At 36.7% G+C, this 20,157-nt stretch overlaps 1 protein-coding gene across 12 annotated transcripts in view; it reads left to right on the forward strand.

Annotated features, from left to right (window-relative positions):
* Positions 1–588: 588 nt before the first annotated feature.
* Positions 589–20,157, forward strand: part of POSTN (periostin) — a 37,956-nt gene continuing 18,387 nt past the window's right edge. For all 12 annotated transcript variants that reach the window (XM_026108435.2, XM_026108434.2, XM_064504910.1 and 9 more), the window contains exons 1-11: positions 589–784; positions 2,293–2,391; positions 9,287–9,351; positions 10,408–10,565; positions 11,225–11,389; positions 11,935–12,081; positions 14,724–14,865; positions 17,697–17,909; positions 18,075–18,209; positions 19,106–19,254; positions 19,730–19,866. In XM_026108435.2, coding sequence (XP_025964220.2) covers positions 663–784; positions 2,293–2,391; positions 9,287–9,351; positions 10,408–10,565; positions 11,225–11,389; positions 11,935–12,081; positions 14,724–14,865; positions 17,697–17,909; positions 18,075–18,209; positions 19,106–19,254; positions 19,730–19,866 — 1,532 coding nt within the window. In that variant the 5' untranslated portion in view covers positions 589–662. The remainder of the gene's footprint in view (positions 785–2,292; positions 2,392–9,286; positions 9,352–10,407; positions 10,566–11,224; positions 11,390–11,934; positions 12,082–14,723; positions 14,866–17,696; positions 17,910–18,074; positions 18,210–19,105; positions 19,255–19,729; positions 19,867–20,157) is intronic.

The following is a 20,157-nucleotide window of genomic DNA, read 5'->3' on the forward strand; positions in this document are numbered from 1 at the left end:
AAAGCATTCTATAACAGCATGTGTTATTTTTAGAATTAATATGAATATTAGGCTAATACTGCATTTGGTGAGGTTGCTAATTCATAAATAGAATGTGTGCTCATAAAGGTTTTTTTTCCTCAACACACAAATGCTATTCCAGTTTATTGACAACAGCGCTGTTTGGAACTTTCATCAACTTCACTAAATAAACAACTTGTAGTTAATAACTACGAAGACACGGGAAAGCAAAATATAGCAGTACAATTCTTATGGGAAGAGACAGCATCTTCCTCTGGGTTTAAACAAAACCACACAAAATGATCCCAACTTCTGAATGCTTCTGTGCTATAAATGCCAAATCATAAGTCAAAGTCTAAACTTCTCAAACGTTTTCTGCTGTTGTGTCAGCAGAATAAAATGCTAAGCCTTCTGTAATGAGGAAGAAATTAGTCAAAACGGGGTGGAAAAAAAAGCATAGTTTGTACGGTTAATGTATGGTATTAATTTAGCTCATGGAAGCTGGCAGCTAACGCTGCTGTTCCAAGGAGGGTGGTACAAAGTTTCAGGTTGATCCTGCCGTTCCCTCCCACCACCTTCCAGCACGTATATAAATTGTCAGCTCTCCAGACCCTTTGTCAGTTCTCTCTTCTAGTGTTGGCAGGCGCAATAGAGAACTAAAGATGAAGATCCTTTCCTTATTCGCGTTTTCCACTTTTTTATTGTCTGCTTTTGAACAAACAAATGCTTCTGCTCACTATGACAAGATTTTAACCCATAGTCGAATAAGGGCACGTGACCAAGGGTAAGTACATGTTTTTTCTTTTTTATGTATATATATGTATATATTTTTTAAAGGGGACTTCTTAATCTTTCTTATTCCTGTATTGTATTAAATCTGATTTGTGCACTGTGAATTCTTACTGAGTATGATTCAAATAAAGCTTTCTTTTTAAATTAATTATTATATTAACTATTTCACAGGACCAGTGCCTAAATAAAAAACTTTCTGGGGAGTTTCAAAGACAGGATACTGTTGAACTTCATAAAATCTGGAAAAATCTAAAAAAAACACTTAGCAATAAATAAAATGCATTTTACTATCACTGAAGTTAATTACAGTTCACAGTTAATATAATGGGACATCAGATATGTTTAATATTTATTATCAAATGTTTTAATGGAATTGACACCTAATCCACGACATTTGTTCTCTTTATGCTGTCCTAATGAAAACCATGAACTCTACTCGAGTCCTTTCTGACATGGGATTATACATTGGGACGCCTTTGTGAGACGTCAGTTCCCGGTAGAACAATGGGGTAAACTTCTTGGCAGGGCGCTCGAAAGGCGATGCTTACAAGCCAATCTGCCCAGGGAAATGGAACTAATTTGAACAAGTGGCATCAGGGAAACAAATGGGTCTAAACACGTTTTCTTTCAATTGTAAGAGAGAGGCTGTGGAAAAGGATTATTTACTATCCTGTCTTCCTTAGTTGCATTGCCCCCCCTCCACACACCCTTGCACACTCACGCACTCACACACGTTTTTTGAAATAGTTGACTGTTTTCCCACCATTGCGAAGCACACATTCTAACTTTTGAACTGCTGAACTTTTGTACTGTAAAAGTGTACTAATTAGAGACAAAATGCTTTTGCTTCTTTGGATTTGCTCGTAAGTAATTCCTCTTCTGTACACTACCATGCTAAGGAAAAGTTCTCCTCATTTCACATGCCCGACTCCTTTTATTTACATGGCATTTTACCCTTCGGTTCCCAGTAATTCCCAGAATGTTTAGTTAGGTGCCTGCAGTATGCCAAACGGTTGGTAATCAAAATAGCGGATTGACTTACAGAAGACAGGGTTTCCTTCTACCCCAGTTCGCCAGGACCCTCAGAAGCACAGATGTGCACAAAACGAAACCTTTAGTGAACAGAGCCTGATGGCATTCCCAGCTGAGTCCCTGGTAGCTGGTAATTCACTTTTGGGGGGGGAGGGGGTGAAATGTAAAGCATATTGAAGCTTGACACAGCTGGCAGTCACTGTCCATCAGAGGCAGAGGGCCAAGCCAGAGCAGAGGGGAATTGCCCCTCCCCCAGGAAAGGTGGGCTGCCCACCTGGGAACCCAGCTAGGCAGTCCCAGCAGCTTGCGCTGTGCTTGCCTGAAATCACACTTGCCCTGAGGAAAGAAGCCACTTGTCCATTTCTCACCCTTGCCCATTAGAGGCTGCATTTGCTGCTATTTTACATGTGAACTTTCCAGAGGTGTACAAAAAACTCTTTTTAAAAATTTTTCCCATTCCCCCCATAGCCCAAATGTCTGTGCCCTTCAGCAAGTTATGGGAACGAAAAAGAAGTATTTTAGCACCTGCAGAAACTGGTACCAGGGAGCCATCTGCGGTAAGAAAGCGTAAGTATCCTCTGTTTGAAAACTATTCCCCACTCACAGAGATAGTATAATGTACTATTAGAAAACCCTCCTTTTGTCGGGGCAAACTACCTTTTTGTATCAAGTACAGGGGCAGGAAAAATTCGCTTCATAAGTTTACAGCATTTCAGCTTCTCTTTAGCTGCTCTAAAACCAGCTGGATAGCTGACTCAATAACTGTTGCCAAAAAATAATTACAAAAGGAGTGGAAAGTCTGAAAATGACAGCACAATGTGAAGTGCTTTTCTAAGTTCAAAGGCCTTTAAAACATTATTTGCAGCAATCCTTATCTGAATGAAGTATTTAGTAGTTCTATTTTTAACATGAGATACGAGGATAAGTGACCTGCCCAAAAATACAGAGGGACCTAACAGGCAAGCTGTCAAAGGAACTCAGCACTACATGGCAGAGTTGTGTGCTCAGACCATACCTTTCCACAAATACAAAAATCGGAGCATGCTTGTGGACACAGAATAGGCATCTTCAGTCTGCATCGTTTGGGTGAGTTTGGCATTCTGTTGAAATCTGTGTACAGTTCTATTTTAATTGTCACCACTTCTCTCAGTGCAAGTCTTTGCTTTCTCTGTGATGAAGAGTCAATAGCACTAGAGTCACTACTTCCACTTCACCCATAGAGTAGCTTCAGGGTATGGACACACAGAAAAACCCAAACCAGAAATCCACCCCACATCTCTCACTTATAATTCAGTAATTTATCACAGAGGGATTTTTTTTACTCAATAGAATAAACTAATATTTTTCTAGTGCACCACATTTTTCTCTTGTTGTTATGCAATTACTTGGACAACTTTTTCAGCAGTTGTCACAGGAAATCTTTACATTCATTTTCCATTAGCCTTTCACAGCATCCAAATAGATCTAGGGTGACATTTTCAGAAATATTTAAGTGAATAGGGAATCCAGGCTTCATTTGCTACAGTGACTCAGTCCATTGGTAGTCTCTTAGTAAAAGTTAATTGCACACTTCCACATGCCCAAGTAACTTTTAAATACACAATTCAAAAAGTCACCCTGACTTGTCTACCCTGAGACATAAAGTTGTTAATTTATGTCGATACAAGGTACCAATTATATGCATGATGAAATTAGTTCAGATTAAATTAAATTTTGAATTAAAAAAATTCTCAGTTAATATCAGCTTCTGGTTTAGATGTTAATGTAACATGGAATAGAGATTTCTCTTTCCATACTCAAGTCTTCCTTACAGGAAGTTAATTTGGAATAGGAGTGTCCACTGAAAGTATTAATCACAGAAGCCAGTCAAGGATGACTCCTTTTGTAAACAAGCTCTTAGATTCTTGAAAATGTTTTGCTGATCAACAATGAATTCCTAAATGAATTTGAATGGAGGTAAATAAATTTGAATGTTCTTGAACAAGAAGTGGCTGACATTTTACAGTTAATTGGACTTGTGTTATTAATATCCCGATTGTCAAAATCAAGAATAAATAGGATGCACATTTTCTAGCCCATCCTTCAAGTTTAAAACAGTGTTTCTAAGTATATCCAAAAGGCAGAGATTCTGGAAGAAGAAAAAAGGTAAAATAGATCAATTTGACTTTTAAAAATTACACATAACTCACATTGAATCCAGGTGGACTTTTTCAGACAAAATACTTGTCAACTGAAAATGTAAGATTTTGTGAATTTATGTGAAATTCATTGAATGGTTCTTTTCAGAAACTTAAAGAAGTTTATTTTGACAAAGAAGTAGGTGCAGCCACAATCTGGTTTGTGCTGGGGGATAGAGGGCACAAACACGATGCAATTGTATGACTCTAACTATGTGATATGACCCAGAATATGCACGTCTCACTAGCAGTGCTAATATGGGAAGTGCACTACATTCCTCCTGCTCTCCTCAGTGCATCTACATATATGACAATTTCTTAATGATAAAATGTCATTTCCTATTTAAAATTGTCATTTTGCTTCAAAGTCAATTTTCCTTTTTATTTCATTTTTCACTTGATTCAGCTGTCCTGGCTAAAAAAAAACAATTTTATAGTTCTTCTTGGGCATGATCCCTACACTTATTAAGGTAAAACTGATTAAGGCTTCCAAATCATGACTATGTACAAGAGAGAGATGCCTGCAGTAATGATTTTTGCACTGCTAAAATCAATCATGTGAATTTGCAGATAGCAGTCAGGCAAAGACCTGAAGTGGGCTTGTACTGTGGTACTTTCTACTACTCCTGGCAGGTATCAGAGACTTTGTGTTTTCTGAGATTCCTGAAGGACGCTGTATATCATGACACAGTGTTGGAAAGGATCCTTAGGGAAAAGACTGAGGAAATATGTAGCAGGAGGAAGTTGTCTCCTATTTGCTTTCTGAGAAAATGTTTTCGCTACTCTGCCAGCATACCAGAAGTTGATGGAGTTGAGCTATATTTCCAATACAATGAGGCACAGATCCCAACACACTGCCTGGCCTTTCAAGTACTGCCATGGCTTTGAAGTCTAAACTCTAAAGACAGTCTAGACATGAGGAATGATATCATGGTCCCATCAGAGCCCAAAAAGACTTGACTTTCATCGGCCAAATTTTCAGCCTAAGCTTTCTGCTATTACAAACTTTATTGGATTACTCATTACTTACTTAAGGAGATGGAAGAAAGCAACAGTGCTAAGCTAGAGCAGCAGTAGCGTAAGTAATACTGAACTTCCTAATCAAACAAGTGAAGTGGTTATTCTAAATCCCCAGAATTGTCTTTGGAGTGCAGTTTGCTATCTAGAATTCTAACCAGTCAGTCACCCCCATTTTGATTTTGACTATGTTTTTATAAGCAATTCCAGCCAGGTTAGAACCTTTTTTTCATACAAATTGCGCATAAGGTTTGGGGATTGGAGGATGATACTAGAGATCAGTTTCCAGTGAAACTAGACTGTGTCTGGTCATTTGTCCCACCTTTACCTTCGGTTTGTCAGGCTCTACAGTTTTATAGTCTTTATCAGAATCTTTCCTTCCCCTCCAGGGGCCGTTACAATACTGACTTCCCTTTTTCATCGGTACAGATATTGTAAACAGTCCAAAATATTTCACCTTTCAGTAAAGCCTGCCATACCACTGACTTCTTTGGCACTACATTTCATTCCACTACAGACACATTAGCAAGAAGGATATTTCCTGAAAATGATTTAGACTGAAATTTGGATATTCTTAAAGCTGATTTTGGAGAACAACTTATTGCTGTGGTTTTATTCCTAGATAGATGTCATGTCTTCCCATAAGCAAAAGTCTGCTCTTGGCACGAAGCTGAGAGGGAATCCATTACTTTACTGAGCTACAACAGTAACATGAGTTATGCAAAGAGAGATACCTTGATGTGTCAGAAAAAATAGTTTGAAGCACTAGACAGTTTGGACACAATGAACCATTGTTAGATGGTGATTTTGTTTGCCTCACTGATAAGAATTTAGAGGAAGGTAGGCTGAAAAGCATTTTCTAGAGCCCACATCAGGCCCTAAAGAAGAAACCTGCTAGCCAACCAGTGGAAGACACTGAGCAGTGAGGCTCAGGTGCAATTTGAACATGTGAGGCTCCACAAAAATATCACCTGTGTTCTCCCTCCTCTTTTAACACTCTTATAGTTGCACAAGCTCTAAAAGAGAGGCTAAAGGGGAAAAACAATGTTTATGAGACTAAATTAAATTATAGAACTTCTGGTATTTTTATTGCTCTAATAGAGCATCTGGTATAACTTAGTCTTAGCTGTTAATGGAAATTTTTATAATCTGCGTATGCAAAAAATAAAAAAAGCCAGCAGGCATTACTAGAGAGGTTACTTTAAGAAAAAGAACACTAATCCAAAGGGCAATGTTTCTTCTCATTGTTAATATCAGTTAAGTATTCCTTTCTAACTTATATATATGATCTATAGAATGTTAATTTAAGATTGTTTTATCATTTACATTTCCCATCCACTGCTGTAAATTTCCAAGTGGGATACAATCTAAAGATTTACTAAAATAGAAGTCTGTTGGACCAGAAAGCTGTCCACTGTGTTGTAGAGAACATTTTATCACCATGCCAGCAAGGAGAAGAAACAAATGAGTCCCAGAGCTGATCTGAATAAACTGCCAACTGCTCTGTTAAGGAAGGACAAAGAGGACATAAGATAGTCTAGCTCTGCCCCCTTTTCCTATAGAATATACTTTGCACATGAGGATGAGGTGGGAATAGCTTAAGTTCTTAAAAAAAAAAAAAAAGCTTAAGAATGCAGTATTATGCATTATCTGAGTAACTGCTCTCTTCACTTGGCCATCATCTTATACTGAACGAGCAGGATGATACAGATGAGGATAAATTATAGTGTGAGATGGTACTTCCCCTGTGTACTGTGTCTGTACATGAGTGGTGCTGAGGAACTGCATCTTGCATCACATTTTAACTGGTTCTAACTTTATCTTGTGATCTGCCTAACAGACCCCCCTTCTCCCATTTCATCCTCCTCACTACATTTTGAGCACAACTGTACATGAACTTTTTAATTGTAATCAAACATGAAAGACCATGAATACTGTAAGTAGGAAGTTACAGTAATTCAAATTTGGATGATTGAAAAATACTGTACTTTACATTACAAGTAATATGATAAAAAAGGCACTGATCTTGTAATGCTTGGCTGGAGGAGCATTATCTTGGTTAACTATGTTCTTTAGCCAATTTTCTGCATTTCATTACTTGTGTCATTGCTGGATATCGTAAAAAGAGTAAACTTGCCATATGTTATGCTCTGCTTATAACTCAGCTTCCTCTTTCCTTTTTCTGAAAGCTAATTAAGACTGCAATCTTCCATCGTTGCCAGAGGGTGGGAGGCAGAGTCCTGGCGAGCAGAAGAAGAAAATATTTTCTCATGAAAAAGCAGTTCACACAGTTGAGAGAACATTCTAACTGCTATTCTGCTGTACAGTTTCCTTTAGTCAGACTTCTTTTTTTATTAACTTCTGGCAGGGATGTCACTAGGAGGAAGGGTGCAAGGTTAATTTCCTTGTTAGTTAGAGACTCTATAGCCCAAGCTGTATACTCATCTTGCCTTCCCATGAGACAGCCATTCATTAAATGGCCATACAGAAAGACATGTTTTTAAAAGAGCTACACAAACACTTTTGGTATATGTCTTGTCGCCTGAAAAGATACACATGCCAGAAAGGTGAATATGTCGTGTGTATGTGTATATGAGAAAACAAAGACAAGAGACAACATATTTTCATAGCACAGAGAAATGGAGGGTTTTTTTAACTTTATTCTTCGCCAGCTCTATCAATTTGCTGTAAATTATGGAATTATGATCCTCAATTTTAAAAACACACTTTGTAATTCTCTTGCTGTTCCAGTCTGCTTTCATCTTTTAGTCTCTTCAAATAGTTTAGATAGTGCAGTTGAAGTCCAGCTTTTCATTTGAGTAAGCTTTTCAGTTTAATGTGTTTGCGGCTAATGTTTTGCCAGCTTTAGCTTATAAAAAATGAGAGAACCCTACACAGCTGCCACTGAGAGTCTCCAGTTTAAAATCTGGAACGTAATAGTAAAGCTTCAGCAAAAATCTTCAAGAAGTTACTGTTTAGAGCTCTAGTACTGCCAACATCAGCCACACATATAAGAATAAATCTGTTAAGTAAAACCAGGATTGCCAGTTGTCCTTGTAATTCACAGTGTGCCATAATTTGAAAAGAAAGAACTGAAGTCTAAGGTCTGAAGGTGTAAATTTCCTTTTAAATTTTGGTAAGATGGTATAATTTTTTGGCATTCTTTCTCCTAAAGAGGCCAAAATCAACTCTGCAATAACTCTGTGGGCTTTAGTGAAGTTGTGCTTTCTTATAGGAGAGCAGAATTTGTCAACCATGTCTATTTTAAAGCTTTTATTTATGTCATATTAATTAATAAGACATTATACCTTATAGGACATTCAATGTTAAGTTGAGTGTTACACTGTGAAATTACGACTGTTAGCCCTAGTTTGCTGTTATGTGTAATTTATGCATACTCAAAAATGGAGCTATCTTGTTAATATCATCATATAACAGTTCCTGGTCCCCTGTATTGCTAAATTCTCATACATGCTATGATGACCTACTCTTCTAACTCTCTTCTTGAATTGTTGCAGTCTGGTTTTCATCCTGAAATTTACCTAAATTTACCAGTGAACTTCCCCTTGTCTCCAGGCATCCTGTCTTTATTGATTTCCTACTTCCTTCTTCATGGACTGCTTTATGTTGGTTTGTAATTAGTTCTCTCCCTTATTCTTGAGCTTCTTCAAAGTATTCCTTGGTACCCTAAGGCTCTGCCATCCCATTTTCTGTCAGCATCTATCTGTAGGACCTTCTCTTGTTCTGTTCCTATACCCAGTATGTAGATGACCTCACATAGTTCTGTCATTTTAATTTCTGTTCAGTTTATTTAAACCTTTTTTCCCCTTTACAGCCCTGCTGCCATGGCTTCCACTCATTATCCCCACCATCTTTATTTCTGCCTTTCCTCAATCTCAACTAATCTTTTTGGAATAGACTCATCAAATTAATTTTTTTCAGCTGCTCTTGTAGTCACATCAACTTTTAGTAACTCTACATGAGTTCCACATCACCTCTCATGCTCCTTCCTAGCATTTAGTCTAAACTTAATGACTGCAGTCATATTGTAAATTCAAAAGTCCTGCAGTTAGTACACAGTACACAACAACCAATTAGTAGTCAGTATCAAAAAAGGTTGAATGGTTAAGAAGAAATGAAGATCTGGAGAGTGTTTACATAGCAATACAAGATCAGTAATAAAAAAAATAAAAATGGCAATATGAGCCAAATTTGATATACATTTTTCCTGGATATTATTTAACTGAGCCTTTATCTGTTTTCCACAGAACTGTCTTATATGAATGTTGTCCTGGCTATATGAAGATGGATGGTATGAGAGGATGTCCTGCAGGTACAAGCTTGTTTTCATATGGTTGAGTCAATATATGAGAAGCATTACAACACAGGAGATTTTAAAAGGTGGCCAGTTTGAGACATGAGCACCTCTTTTTAAGAAGAGTTGCTTAAGAATATGCAACTGTGTTTCCATATAGCCAACACAGTTAAAAATCAGCCTGCATTGAATTTGATCATGGTGGAAGGAGTGGAAATGAAGACAGGAGTTTTTAATTTCTCTTACTGGTGCTATTATATTTTGCATAAATAAACATAATTGCAACAGGGAAGAGTCATCTGAAGTAGGATATATTTCCTAACTTTAGATCCCTATGTCTGAACCATCATTTTATAGTCAATATAATAGAATATATAATAGAATTAGGCATATCCAGGGCAGAGTTAATCTTGTTTAGATGAATTCATCTAACTTCAGATGTTTGCTTTAGGATGAGGTTAGTTACACTCTAAAATTGCCTGTTCTTCTCCATGACCGTAAAAAGAGCCAAGGGTAACTAGTTCACATGCAGTTGTCTTACTTATAGATGCCTAGAATTAGGAGACATCACTCCTATTCTCATGTAGCAGTGTTTCAACAATGAGACTACAGCCATTTTTATTCTATGGCTGAATTAGTATATGCACAAGTCACGCACTGGAAGAATAGCAAGAGTCCTCAGAGGAAGAATTCCAGTCTACCATGCCCAAATGCCACCCACTTCTTTGCAGGTTTTGTGATTATGGATGGCATTTACTCTGCTCCTTCTCCAAAGGTCCCAAAAGGACAAACTCCCATTTCAAGTTGGATTTGGCACAAAGCAAAACATTTTTCTAAGGAAAATATTACAATATTTGTTTTTGTTAGATCCAGCTAATTTTTCAGCTCATTAAACAAATAAAAATGTTTGAATGGATATTGACAATGCGATTTTAATCCAAGTGCAGTGTTTTAATATTGATTTAAACAGTTTCATAAAGCCAATTCTATTGTCCAACAAAAGAGTCAAACTAGATTTGATTGTGAGAAACTGAATGAAGATTTTACAGTATTCTTGTCTCGTATCTGTTTTAGTTGCTCCTATCGATCATGTATATGGAACCCTTGGTATTGTGGGAGCTACCTCCACCCAGCAGTATTCTGACATGTCAAAGCTGAGAGAAGAGATTGAAGGGCGAGGATCATTCACGTTCTTTGCACCAAGCAACGAAGCCTGGGAGCAATTAAATTCAGTAAGAGTGTGTGTGTGTGTGTGTGTGTGTGTGTGTGTAAGCATATTTCTCTTTCAGCTAATGTTCTTCTGTTAGCTGCAACAGCTAGACTATTATAAATTAGACTAGAAACAACAGTGAGATTTTAGATATAAATGGACATTTCAAAAGTTACAATAAATGAACGTACATGCTTAGCAGATCCATTACCAAAGCTAGAGTCTGAATTTACTTCAGTAGCACTAAGCAGCTGTAAACAGTTCTTATTTAAGCACTAGCATGACAAATATTAAAATTGTTAATGCTGTTAACATAGTTTTGGGAAAATTAACAGGAATACTAGCAATGCCAGGAAGTAAATTACAGTTGTTTTGCTTTGTCAATGACTCGGGGTCCTCCTTTCATTAATGCTTTTACTTAAAATTAGTACTGAATCAAAGCACCTTCGGTGACTTGTCTGTGATGAGACCTCTTGTTTTCCATTTGTAAGCAAAATCAGATTAAAGCACCATGTAAGTAATGCCAGGTCAACAGGTGCTGGAAGCCATGTGACTACTAACAGCAAGTATCCATTATCAAACGCATTGAAAGCAGATGTTAAGGTAAAACAGTATGTACATCTATCTGACTGGAAGAATGTCCTTGAAGCTTCTAATTAATTAAACTCCTTTCTTCTTTAGGAAATTCACAGGAATTTGGTTGACAATGTAAATATTGAACTGTATAATGCTCTTCACCACCACATGGTAAACAAGCGCATGTTGACAAAAGATCTTAAGAATGGCATGAAACTGGTGTCCATGTATAATGACCAGAAACTGTTTATTAACCATTATCCTAATGGGGTAAGTCCATTCTCATCATTTTTTTTCCTTTTCTTTGAATTAGAATGCATGGTAGAAGCAATTAGGGTTGTAGCGGATACACATTGATTATTTACCTGGGCTGAATTTTATTTTTGAAACATTAGAAATTTTCCAGTTAAGTCACTCATCTTTTTTGCCTTAAATGCATGGAAATGTTTATGTTAGACTACAGATTACATAAGCAGAAAATATATACAGTGACGATGCTAACCAGATACAGAAAACAAATCTGAAGAATTGCAATAACAAAACACGAATATGAAATCAATGCAGCTTACAAAAATCCATTGCTAGCTGAATGTTTTCCAGAAGAGTTTACTCAGCCTTTCAAATCTTACAAGGTTCAGAGTTCACTCAGTCTTTCAAGTCTGACAAGGTTTTGCTTAAACTTTAAAATAAAATTTGAAAGAATAACAGTAAACACATGAAGCACAGTATCTACATTGCCATTCCATAAGAATGAGATTCCAAGTATATGATCAAATGAATGCTTAATCTTCTACTGCTCAATTCTTCAAACATAGGTTGTTACTGTTAACTGTGCCAGGATCATCCACGGCAATCAAATTGCTACCAATGGTGTTGTTCATGTGATTGACCGCGTCCTGACCCCTGTTGGAACTACCATTCAAGACTTCATTGAAGCCGAGGATGATCTTTCATCTCTCAGGGTAAGTGGACAAAAATAAAAAATCTTCTCTGGTCTTGTAGTTCTTCCTTCTTTTTTTCTATTTGTGTATGATGCCTAAATGTAACAAGGGTTAATTCAATAGAGGACAGAAATAAAGTAAACTAAGGACTCCTCCAGGTAATACTGCGAAGTCAACTGTGTAAAAAGACAATGTATATTTTGCATAAGGAGTCTGGTTCTGCTCTTTTGTGAAGATTGCACCGCACATCAATGTGACAGAATGTGCCCTTTCTCATAACAAGTTGTGCCTTTTCTTAAAGTACTGAGGTAATGCAATTCCTGAACATAAGCTGCAGTATCTTGCGCTAGATAAATATTATTTCAAAATGGACAGTATAAAGTGGTAAGCTATTTTTTTCCAGAACCTGATTCATAGCAAGTCTTAGAACAGTAGTAGAGAAATTAATTTCCCCTTCTTCCAGAAGTGAAGGATTATTTCGTAAATCTTTCTTTTCCATCACCTTATCCTTCACGAGAAAAATTAGGAAATGCAAGCTTCTCTTGTATGATGGTGATGAGGAAAGATTAAGAGGGCCTTTTTAGATGCATTTCTGATATGTGAATTTCATTTTTTTTTATTTCAGCATCCCTGTTAAGCAGTTTCAGCTATCTGCTTAGCCTAATGGGATTTTGTACTGCACATGTTTAGCAAAATATGCCGTGGTTTTGTAAATAGTTGTTGTCCTCTTCCCTCCTTTGTCTCCATGATAAATACAAACAATATTTCAAATACAGAGGCACAGAGTTGAAAAAGACCCTCTGAATTCCCCAAATCCAGTCCCTTGCTCTTACAGACAACCACATCATTTAATCCCTTTATAAAATTGAAGGTACGAGCCAACCCTTTCTAGTTTCCACTTGAAAAAGAAGCTCTCTATTCATTTAATCTTTCTTTTCTGTGCATTTTTTCTTGCTTCCCCCCCCCCCCCCCCCATTTGAGTTTAACTTTCTTGAACTATAAGTGGATCTTTTCCACATAATCCCAGATAAGGTCTTACCTATTCCTTTTATATTAACTTACATACCTCCCTAACTCTGCTTGAAAAAACTTACTGTTTTTTCAGGTACATGCTAGCATCGTGCTTGTTTTTCTTTCAGGTGCATCACTTTGCACTCTCCTCTTCTGACTTTTTGAAAGATGAGCTCCCAGTTTATAGCGCACACACCTGCTAATTCTGATGTGCAAGCCTCTGCACTTCACACTGCTACATTTCACAGTTTCCTTCAGTTCTTCCTACACTGTAGCCAAGATCTTTCTGGGCATTCACTATAGCTAACAAGTATGTGTCAACAGCAAATGTCACTAATGACTTTTGCTCCAAAAGCATGGGTGCTAAGGGAAATATTAAACAAAATCAGCCCTGAGACTGCTTGAAAAATTCTAGTGGTAGTCTCTCTCCAGCATATTTCTTCTCTTAGGATGATTAGACCCATCTTATAGTTGGTCAGTTTCTTACCCACTTTATCTTTCCATCTTATGTTGAGCTAATTTCATTTTGAACTGAGCAAATTACTAAAGTCCAGATACATTCAGTTTTACATATGATCTTTTTCTAGAAAATCTCTTCTCAATTTATGCTGGCATAATCTATCACATTACATTTTAATCCATCATATATTCTCACAATATCTTTAACTACTTTTTCCTGCATTTTTCTTTCTTTTTTCACTCTCTGATTCTACTGAGGACAGGCTACAGCCACCAAGCAAATGAATATTGTCCCACTGTTCTGGTTTAAGATTTATCCAATGATGGAAACTCATGAATTGCAAAGTTATGCAGAGGAGATTTATAGACAAATTAAGAAGAGTTATTTAAAGAATAAGAGGGAAATTATAATTTTTGGAAAAATACTTAGTTTGGTTTTATTTCATTCAGACCACTTCCCTCTGCTTTATTACCAGAAAGTAGAGGTGGGCTTTTATCAGAATTGTTTATGTTTTTATTTCCAAATCCGAATAACATTTTAGTGATTAAAATCCTGGAGATAACTTTTTCTGGCCTCAAAGCTTGAGATGTATTTAATGAAATTAGTATATAGCTCTATAAAAAAATCTTCCATTATTCCGGGGGCAAATTAGTGGCTTTGATAAATCTGTGCTTTGATCTTTAGCAGAAATTGCCATTGAATATGGCAAAACCTACATTCACATTTTCCAGATAAAAATTCAGACAATGATAATAAGAATTTCTGCCCTGTTGTCAGCTTTTTCAGTATGTTATGATTAGTATTAGCTAAATTAAAGAGGTAACTCAGCATATCAAGAAATATTTTTCCCACAAAATTCTATTTTCTATTAATTTTTGTCATTTTGCTTTTTAACACATCTTTCTACTTAGCAGTGATTTCAATCTAGCATTAAAATGCTTGTGGGCATTTTATGAAAGCGCAGGAGAAATTCTGTGATAAATGCTGCCTTCATAGCAGTTGTCCTGCTATGGACAACTCGCATAGCTTTCAGCATGAATTTAACATTAGTGTTGAAGAGCAAGATTCAGCTGTTTCAGGATTCTAAATTAGGGCGCAAAGGGTGTGAGGTTTTTTGTTTGTGTTTTGTTTTCCTGTGCCTAAAAGGCTAAGGTATTTGGGCAATACTTTAATAACCCAATTTATTTTCTAGGCTGCTGCCATCACATCAGATGTCTTGGATACCCTTGGAAAGCCTGGTCATTACACACTCTTTGCTCCTACTAATGAAGCTTTTGAGAGACTTCCAAGGGGAGTCTTAGAAAGGATCATGGGTGACAAGGTGGCATCTGAAGGTATGTTGAAAGTTTTTTGCAAATGACAAATACAGGTAAATGGATCAGGAGGTAGAAACTGTATTATCCTTGTAGCTCTGAAATTAAGCAACTGAACTGTCATAAGTCGGGTGTCATCTGCTCTGTCTCTTGTTTTTTCCAGTTACCTAAGGATTCAAATTAACTGAAAACTTAGTTTCTAGAACTTTTTTAAAAAAACTTTATGTGGAAATAAAGGCACTTGGATGTTTTAAATAGTTTGGCTGCATAGATCAGATACAGATTCCTACCTCCCTAATGGAGGGATATCTGAATTTGGAGTTTCCCTCATAAGACTGAGGGAAACATAAACTGCTTTTCCATATGAAAAGGATGTGTTCTTTTAAACGTCAAATTCTGCCATGTAAATGGAGGTGCCATTATACTATATATTCTAACAGACTACAACAGGCAGCTCATCTATCCTTCTGGGAGCTACAATACAAATAAATAATAACTGAAACAGTCTGTTAGGTGAATAGTAATGGAATGAACCGCTAATAAATGGAAGGCTATGTTACTGTTAATGTGAAGTGAATCTTAGATAATCTATTTTTAACCTCTTTAACAAAAACACAGACAACTCCAAACTACTCCTACCAGGAATCAGGTTCTTCAGACTTGAATACTTTGGATACTTATGGTGTTACTGGAGCAGTGTCCTTGTTGACTTCCACAGAAGCAATGCCTGCAGTAGAACTGCAGTATCAAGCCTTTTATTGAGGATCAAATAAGAATATGTCAGAGAAATCCCAAGATAATCCCAAGAACTTCACTAACTACATCAGACATGCTCATTTGAAGCAATTCCTTATGGAGTGCTATGTGATGATGGATGAGCAGCTTATTTCATCATGCAGTTTTGACATTAGAGAAGATAGCAGTTTTCCTCTTATCCATGCTGAAGAAGTTTACAGAAAAGGTCAAGAAAAGAGGTGATGTTGACTCCATATGTGAGCAGAGAGACTGAAGATTAGAATATATTCTTAAAAAATACAACTGAGCAATAAAGTTCAGATTCAACCAAACAGATTTAAGGTAGCATACTTGACCATCTAGAGGTAACAGACAAAAAAAGTGCATCTCCAAGGGATAATTCAGACCTTTGAGATATATCACTCTCTGGAAGCACATCTTTCTTTCTACATGACAAGCTTTGGTTTCTGACTGAAGTGCCCCAACTAGCTGCCTAGAGTTAGATGACATAAATTCAGGCCTAAGTTTTATTCCTTTAGAAAGCTAAATAACAACTAATTACAGTTCTCCTTAATACATTTACCTGTAATTATGTCACATTTAGAGCTAAGAATACTACAATAACCAAGTCAACCAATGAAAAGTAAGCATCTACATTTAATCAACATTGACTAGCTGCATTTGTACCTCAAAAAATTACTTTCCATAAAACAAAAAATGAAGTCCCATTAGAATCATTACAGTTGGAATTATACCAAACATCTGTCTCTCTCATTAAGGAAAAGGCAGTTACTGTGCCATGTAGGACTACATTTTCCTCTTGCTTTAAATTACACACAAAGAGACCAATTGATTCAAGATGCACATACAAGCAGGATATCTGGAAACATTATGTGGAAACAATGGAATGAAGTCTGAGATTGTAGTGTACAACCATGGTGTAGTAACTATTTTAGGTGTTTAGAGACACCATTAGAGAATCCTCTTAGAGGTGGGTTAGATATGCAAGGGATGGTTGCTTGGCTTATTCCATTTAGTCCTCCTTCACATAGGCTGAACAGTTCCAAGATGTTCCTCCCTCCCAAACCAAGAGGTGAAGGACTGAAATCAACAGTCTGTTTCTCATCTACATATTGAAAGGGAAAAGTAAAAGCAGAGCTGCTACTGATTCTTTCATAAAAACATGTTTTCTTGGTATTATTTGTGCTGCCTTCAGATAAATTCTCCAGGTAGAACAGAGAGCAGCTGGAACTTCAAAGGCAATCTTAAAGTTGGAACTAGCTACTTAATTCTGTGGTTAATTCAATGGTAAATGTGTTTAATCCTGGAGCCCATCATCTTCACTGGAACCAAATGTTCTCTGAAAACTGGCATCACATATGTGTGTTGCTGTCCACCCCTGAAATGACTCTATACTAGGAGCTTCCTACATTGAGCTGTTGAGGTTAAGTTTCTTTCCTCAGTTATGAGTTCCATAGCACTAAGTAAATTTTCCATCAATTTGTTATGGCCAGATTAGGTCATTGTGCAATATCTCAGTGGAGACCAGTGGAAAGAGGGATCTGAGCTAATTTTAATGTAAAAGAAGGGCCAAAAATGGAACCCTGAAATAGATTGGGTTTTTTTTTCTTCAGTTTGCCTTCAGGAATTTCAGCTGATTTTCTTGGTCTCCATAGGGGATAGTACATTGAATCTCAATGTTATATGATAACGCATAACAAGAAATAAATCTTGAGCTTGACTCTGAATAGCCAATAGAGTTTTGTACTCTGAGGTCCATTTGAAGCAAATCATCTGCAGCCACTAGAGTATTTTCTCTCATATACACATATCTCAACACAGTAGCCCTAGTTTTCATAATATAAGATATGCCAAAGATTTCTAACCATAGGTACTATTTAAAGGTCTATACTATCAATTTTCTTACAAGCAACTTTCAGTAAAGAAGATGTCAGTAAATAAGCAAGTGGTATGTCAAATTATCTAATAAACTATTAGAAATTGAAATTAGATATTAGAAATTGAAGTGTTAAGTGAAAGTTATTTAAACAATGTATTAATTTTTTCTGCTTGTATCCAAACACCTTCCCCTGGACTTTCTGCTCTTTTCCTTCCAGCTCTCATGAAGTTCCATATTTTAAATACTCTTCAGTGCTCTGAAGCTATCATGGGTGGAGCAGTGTATGAAACCTTGGAAGGAAACACAGTTGAAGTCGGTTGTGATGGTGAAAGCCTGACTGTGAATGGAGTGAGGATGGTGAAACGCAAAGATATTGTGACTAGCAATGGTGTTATCCATCTCATTGATCAAGTGCTAATTCCTGATTCTGGTGAGTGATGTGTGTGACAAGTTTCTTACACTGAAGATGTTTTCTACAATCTTACGTAGATTCCCTCATGTGTATTGTCATGAAAAAGAACATGTGAGTATGGACAATCCAAATCAAGAGAACAAATCAATATGTTAAAAGATCTTATCTCCTAATTTAATGCAGCCAAGCAAGTCATTGAGCTTGGGGGTGCTCAGCAGACTACCTTTACGGACTTGATGGCACAGCTAGGACTGGCATCTTCTCTGAGACCAGAACACCAATACACTCTCCTGGCTCCTCTGAATGGTGCTTTTTCAGGTTAGTAGCCTTAAAAGATTATGCTTTGAACATCAGATTAAACAAAAAGAATATATACCACCCTGACAGTTTTTTAAAATAATCCCCAGTCCTTGTTCCAAGTCCCAAGGAAAGAAAGCAGCTGAGAATAAGAGACACTTTATCCCTTCAAAATGCACACTGTGCAGAGAGACAAGAGAAGCCCAAGCACCAGCTTGCACAGAATATTTATAGTGGTATCTTTTGCTAATGGAAATATGATCACTAAAATAAGCTACCAAACAGGGACTGACAGGTCGTGAGGAAGGGAAAAATATATTCTTGAACTGCCAGTTCAGTTAATCTTTTTGTCACATATTAGATTCATTACTGCATTATTTATTTTCAACTTTGTGCAAGGAGATTGATGTTTGCCAGCCCACTGAAACAGAGAGAGATTGGTACAAATATGCTATAAAATATGTGTTTACATAAAATATGTGTTTGCATATCTGCAGAAGAAGTGACAGCATGGGCATCCTGCTCTCCCCCAAGGATTTGCATCCATTCACTACCACAGAAGCAAATTTGGAAAGGATTTCAGATGCAAACACAGAAAACAGAAGTTGTAATAAGAAATTCAGGAATAATTTAGAAGATGGAGCTGGCCCACATATAAATCATCTGCTATATAGTTTCTAGTAATTAATCAGAACTGTGTCAATCGATCCTTTCTAAATGTAAGAAAGGACAATTTGCAAAAGCTATGTAACAATTCATTTTCTATTTACCCAATTTTTTTCAAGTCTTAACTTAAGCATTTCAAAGAAAGATCCAGTATTTATGTAGTTTTTTAATACAACGTCCACAATTAACCTTACTTGAATGAAAGTTTACTGTATAAATCACTCTATATTAATAACTAAATGGTTTTGTAGATGATACCTTAAGGATGGACCAACGTCTTCTAAGAACAATCCTGCAGAATCACATTATAAAATTTAAAATTGGGCTCAATGAACTGTACAATGGACAGGAATTGGAGACAATTGGAGGAAAACTGCTCAGAGTCTTTGTGTACCGCACGGTAAGTGAATGGGACTCTCTAAATCTTATGACAGACAATATAACTAAGAAAAGGGAGCAGCATGAATGAATAAAAGACAAAGCTGAATTAAACCTTTAATGTACCATTCATTACCACTATCTAGCAAAAATCTGTTCTGAAGTTCTGAAGTGAGAAAAAATGAAAATCAAATCTTTATCTGTGGGACCTTTGCATGGAAGACTGTCTGGGAAAACTAAACAGGAAAAAATAATAAAGTTTGGAAATATGTATACCATACTACTTTACTCCAGATTTTTTACTTTCACTTTCTCAAGTTAGATCATGTTTCCTGGAAAGAACACACAATTTGACTGTAAGAAATCCACATTAGTATTCTTTTTAAACCTAGGAGTCTGGTGGGGAGTACACATTCATCTCATTTTCTCAAATACGTTTAAATGCACAACACACTGTAAATGGCTACACTTGGGTGTCTTGTCTTTCTCTTAATTAGGCTGTATGCATTGAAAATTCATGCATGATAAGAGGAAGTAAAGAAGGAAGGAATGGTTTTATTCATGTCTTCAGACAGATCATCAAGCCAGCAGAAAAGACACTGCATGAAATGCTGAAAAATGATAAGCGCTTTAGGTGAGTAGCAAGTCTGACAACTCTGAGGTTTTCCTAGATAGTTAGTATTTATATATATAGTACAGCTGATCTGAGGAATAGTTGTGGACTGTGGGTTTTTTGGGGTGGAGAGGAGAGGGGCATTCCTTCCCGCAAAAAGAGAGAAAAAAGAAGAGAAGATATGTTTTTCCCCAGCTATATGCTGAAAGAGCTCCTAGGCCTTATACAAGGACGGTTGTTTATGACACTCAAGTGTCAATATGACACCAGGAGCTTGTCCTACTTGCCTTTATTAGGAAAGCTTTTCTGAGC

The sequence above is a fragment of the Dromaius novaehollandiae genome, chromosome 1 (genome assembly GCF_036370855.1).
Source record: "Dromaius novaehollandiae isolate bDroNov1 chromosome 1, bDroNov1.hap1, whole genome shotgun sequence".
NCBI classification, from domain to species: Eukaryota; Metazoa; Chordata; class Aves; order Casuariiformes; family Dromaiidae; genus Dromaius; species Dromaius novaehollandiae.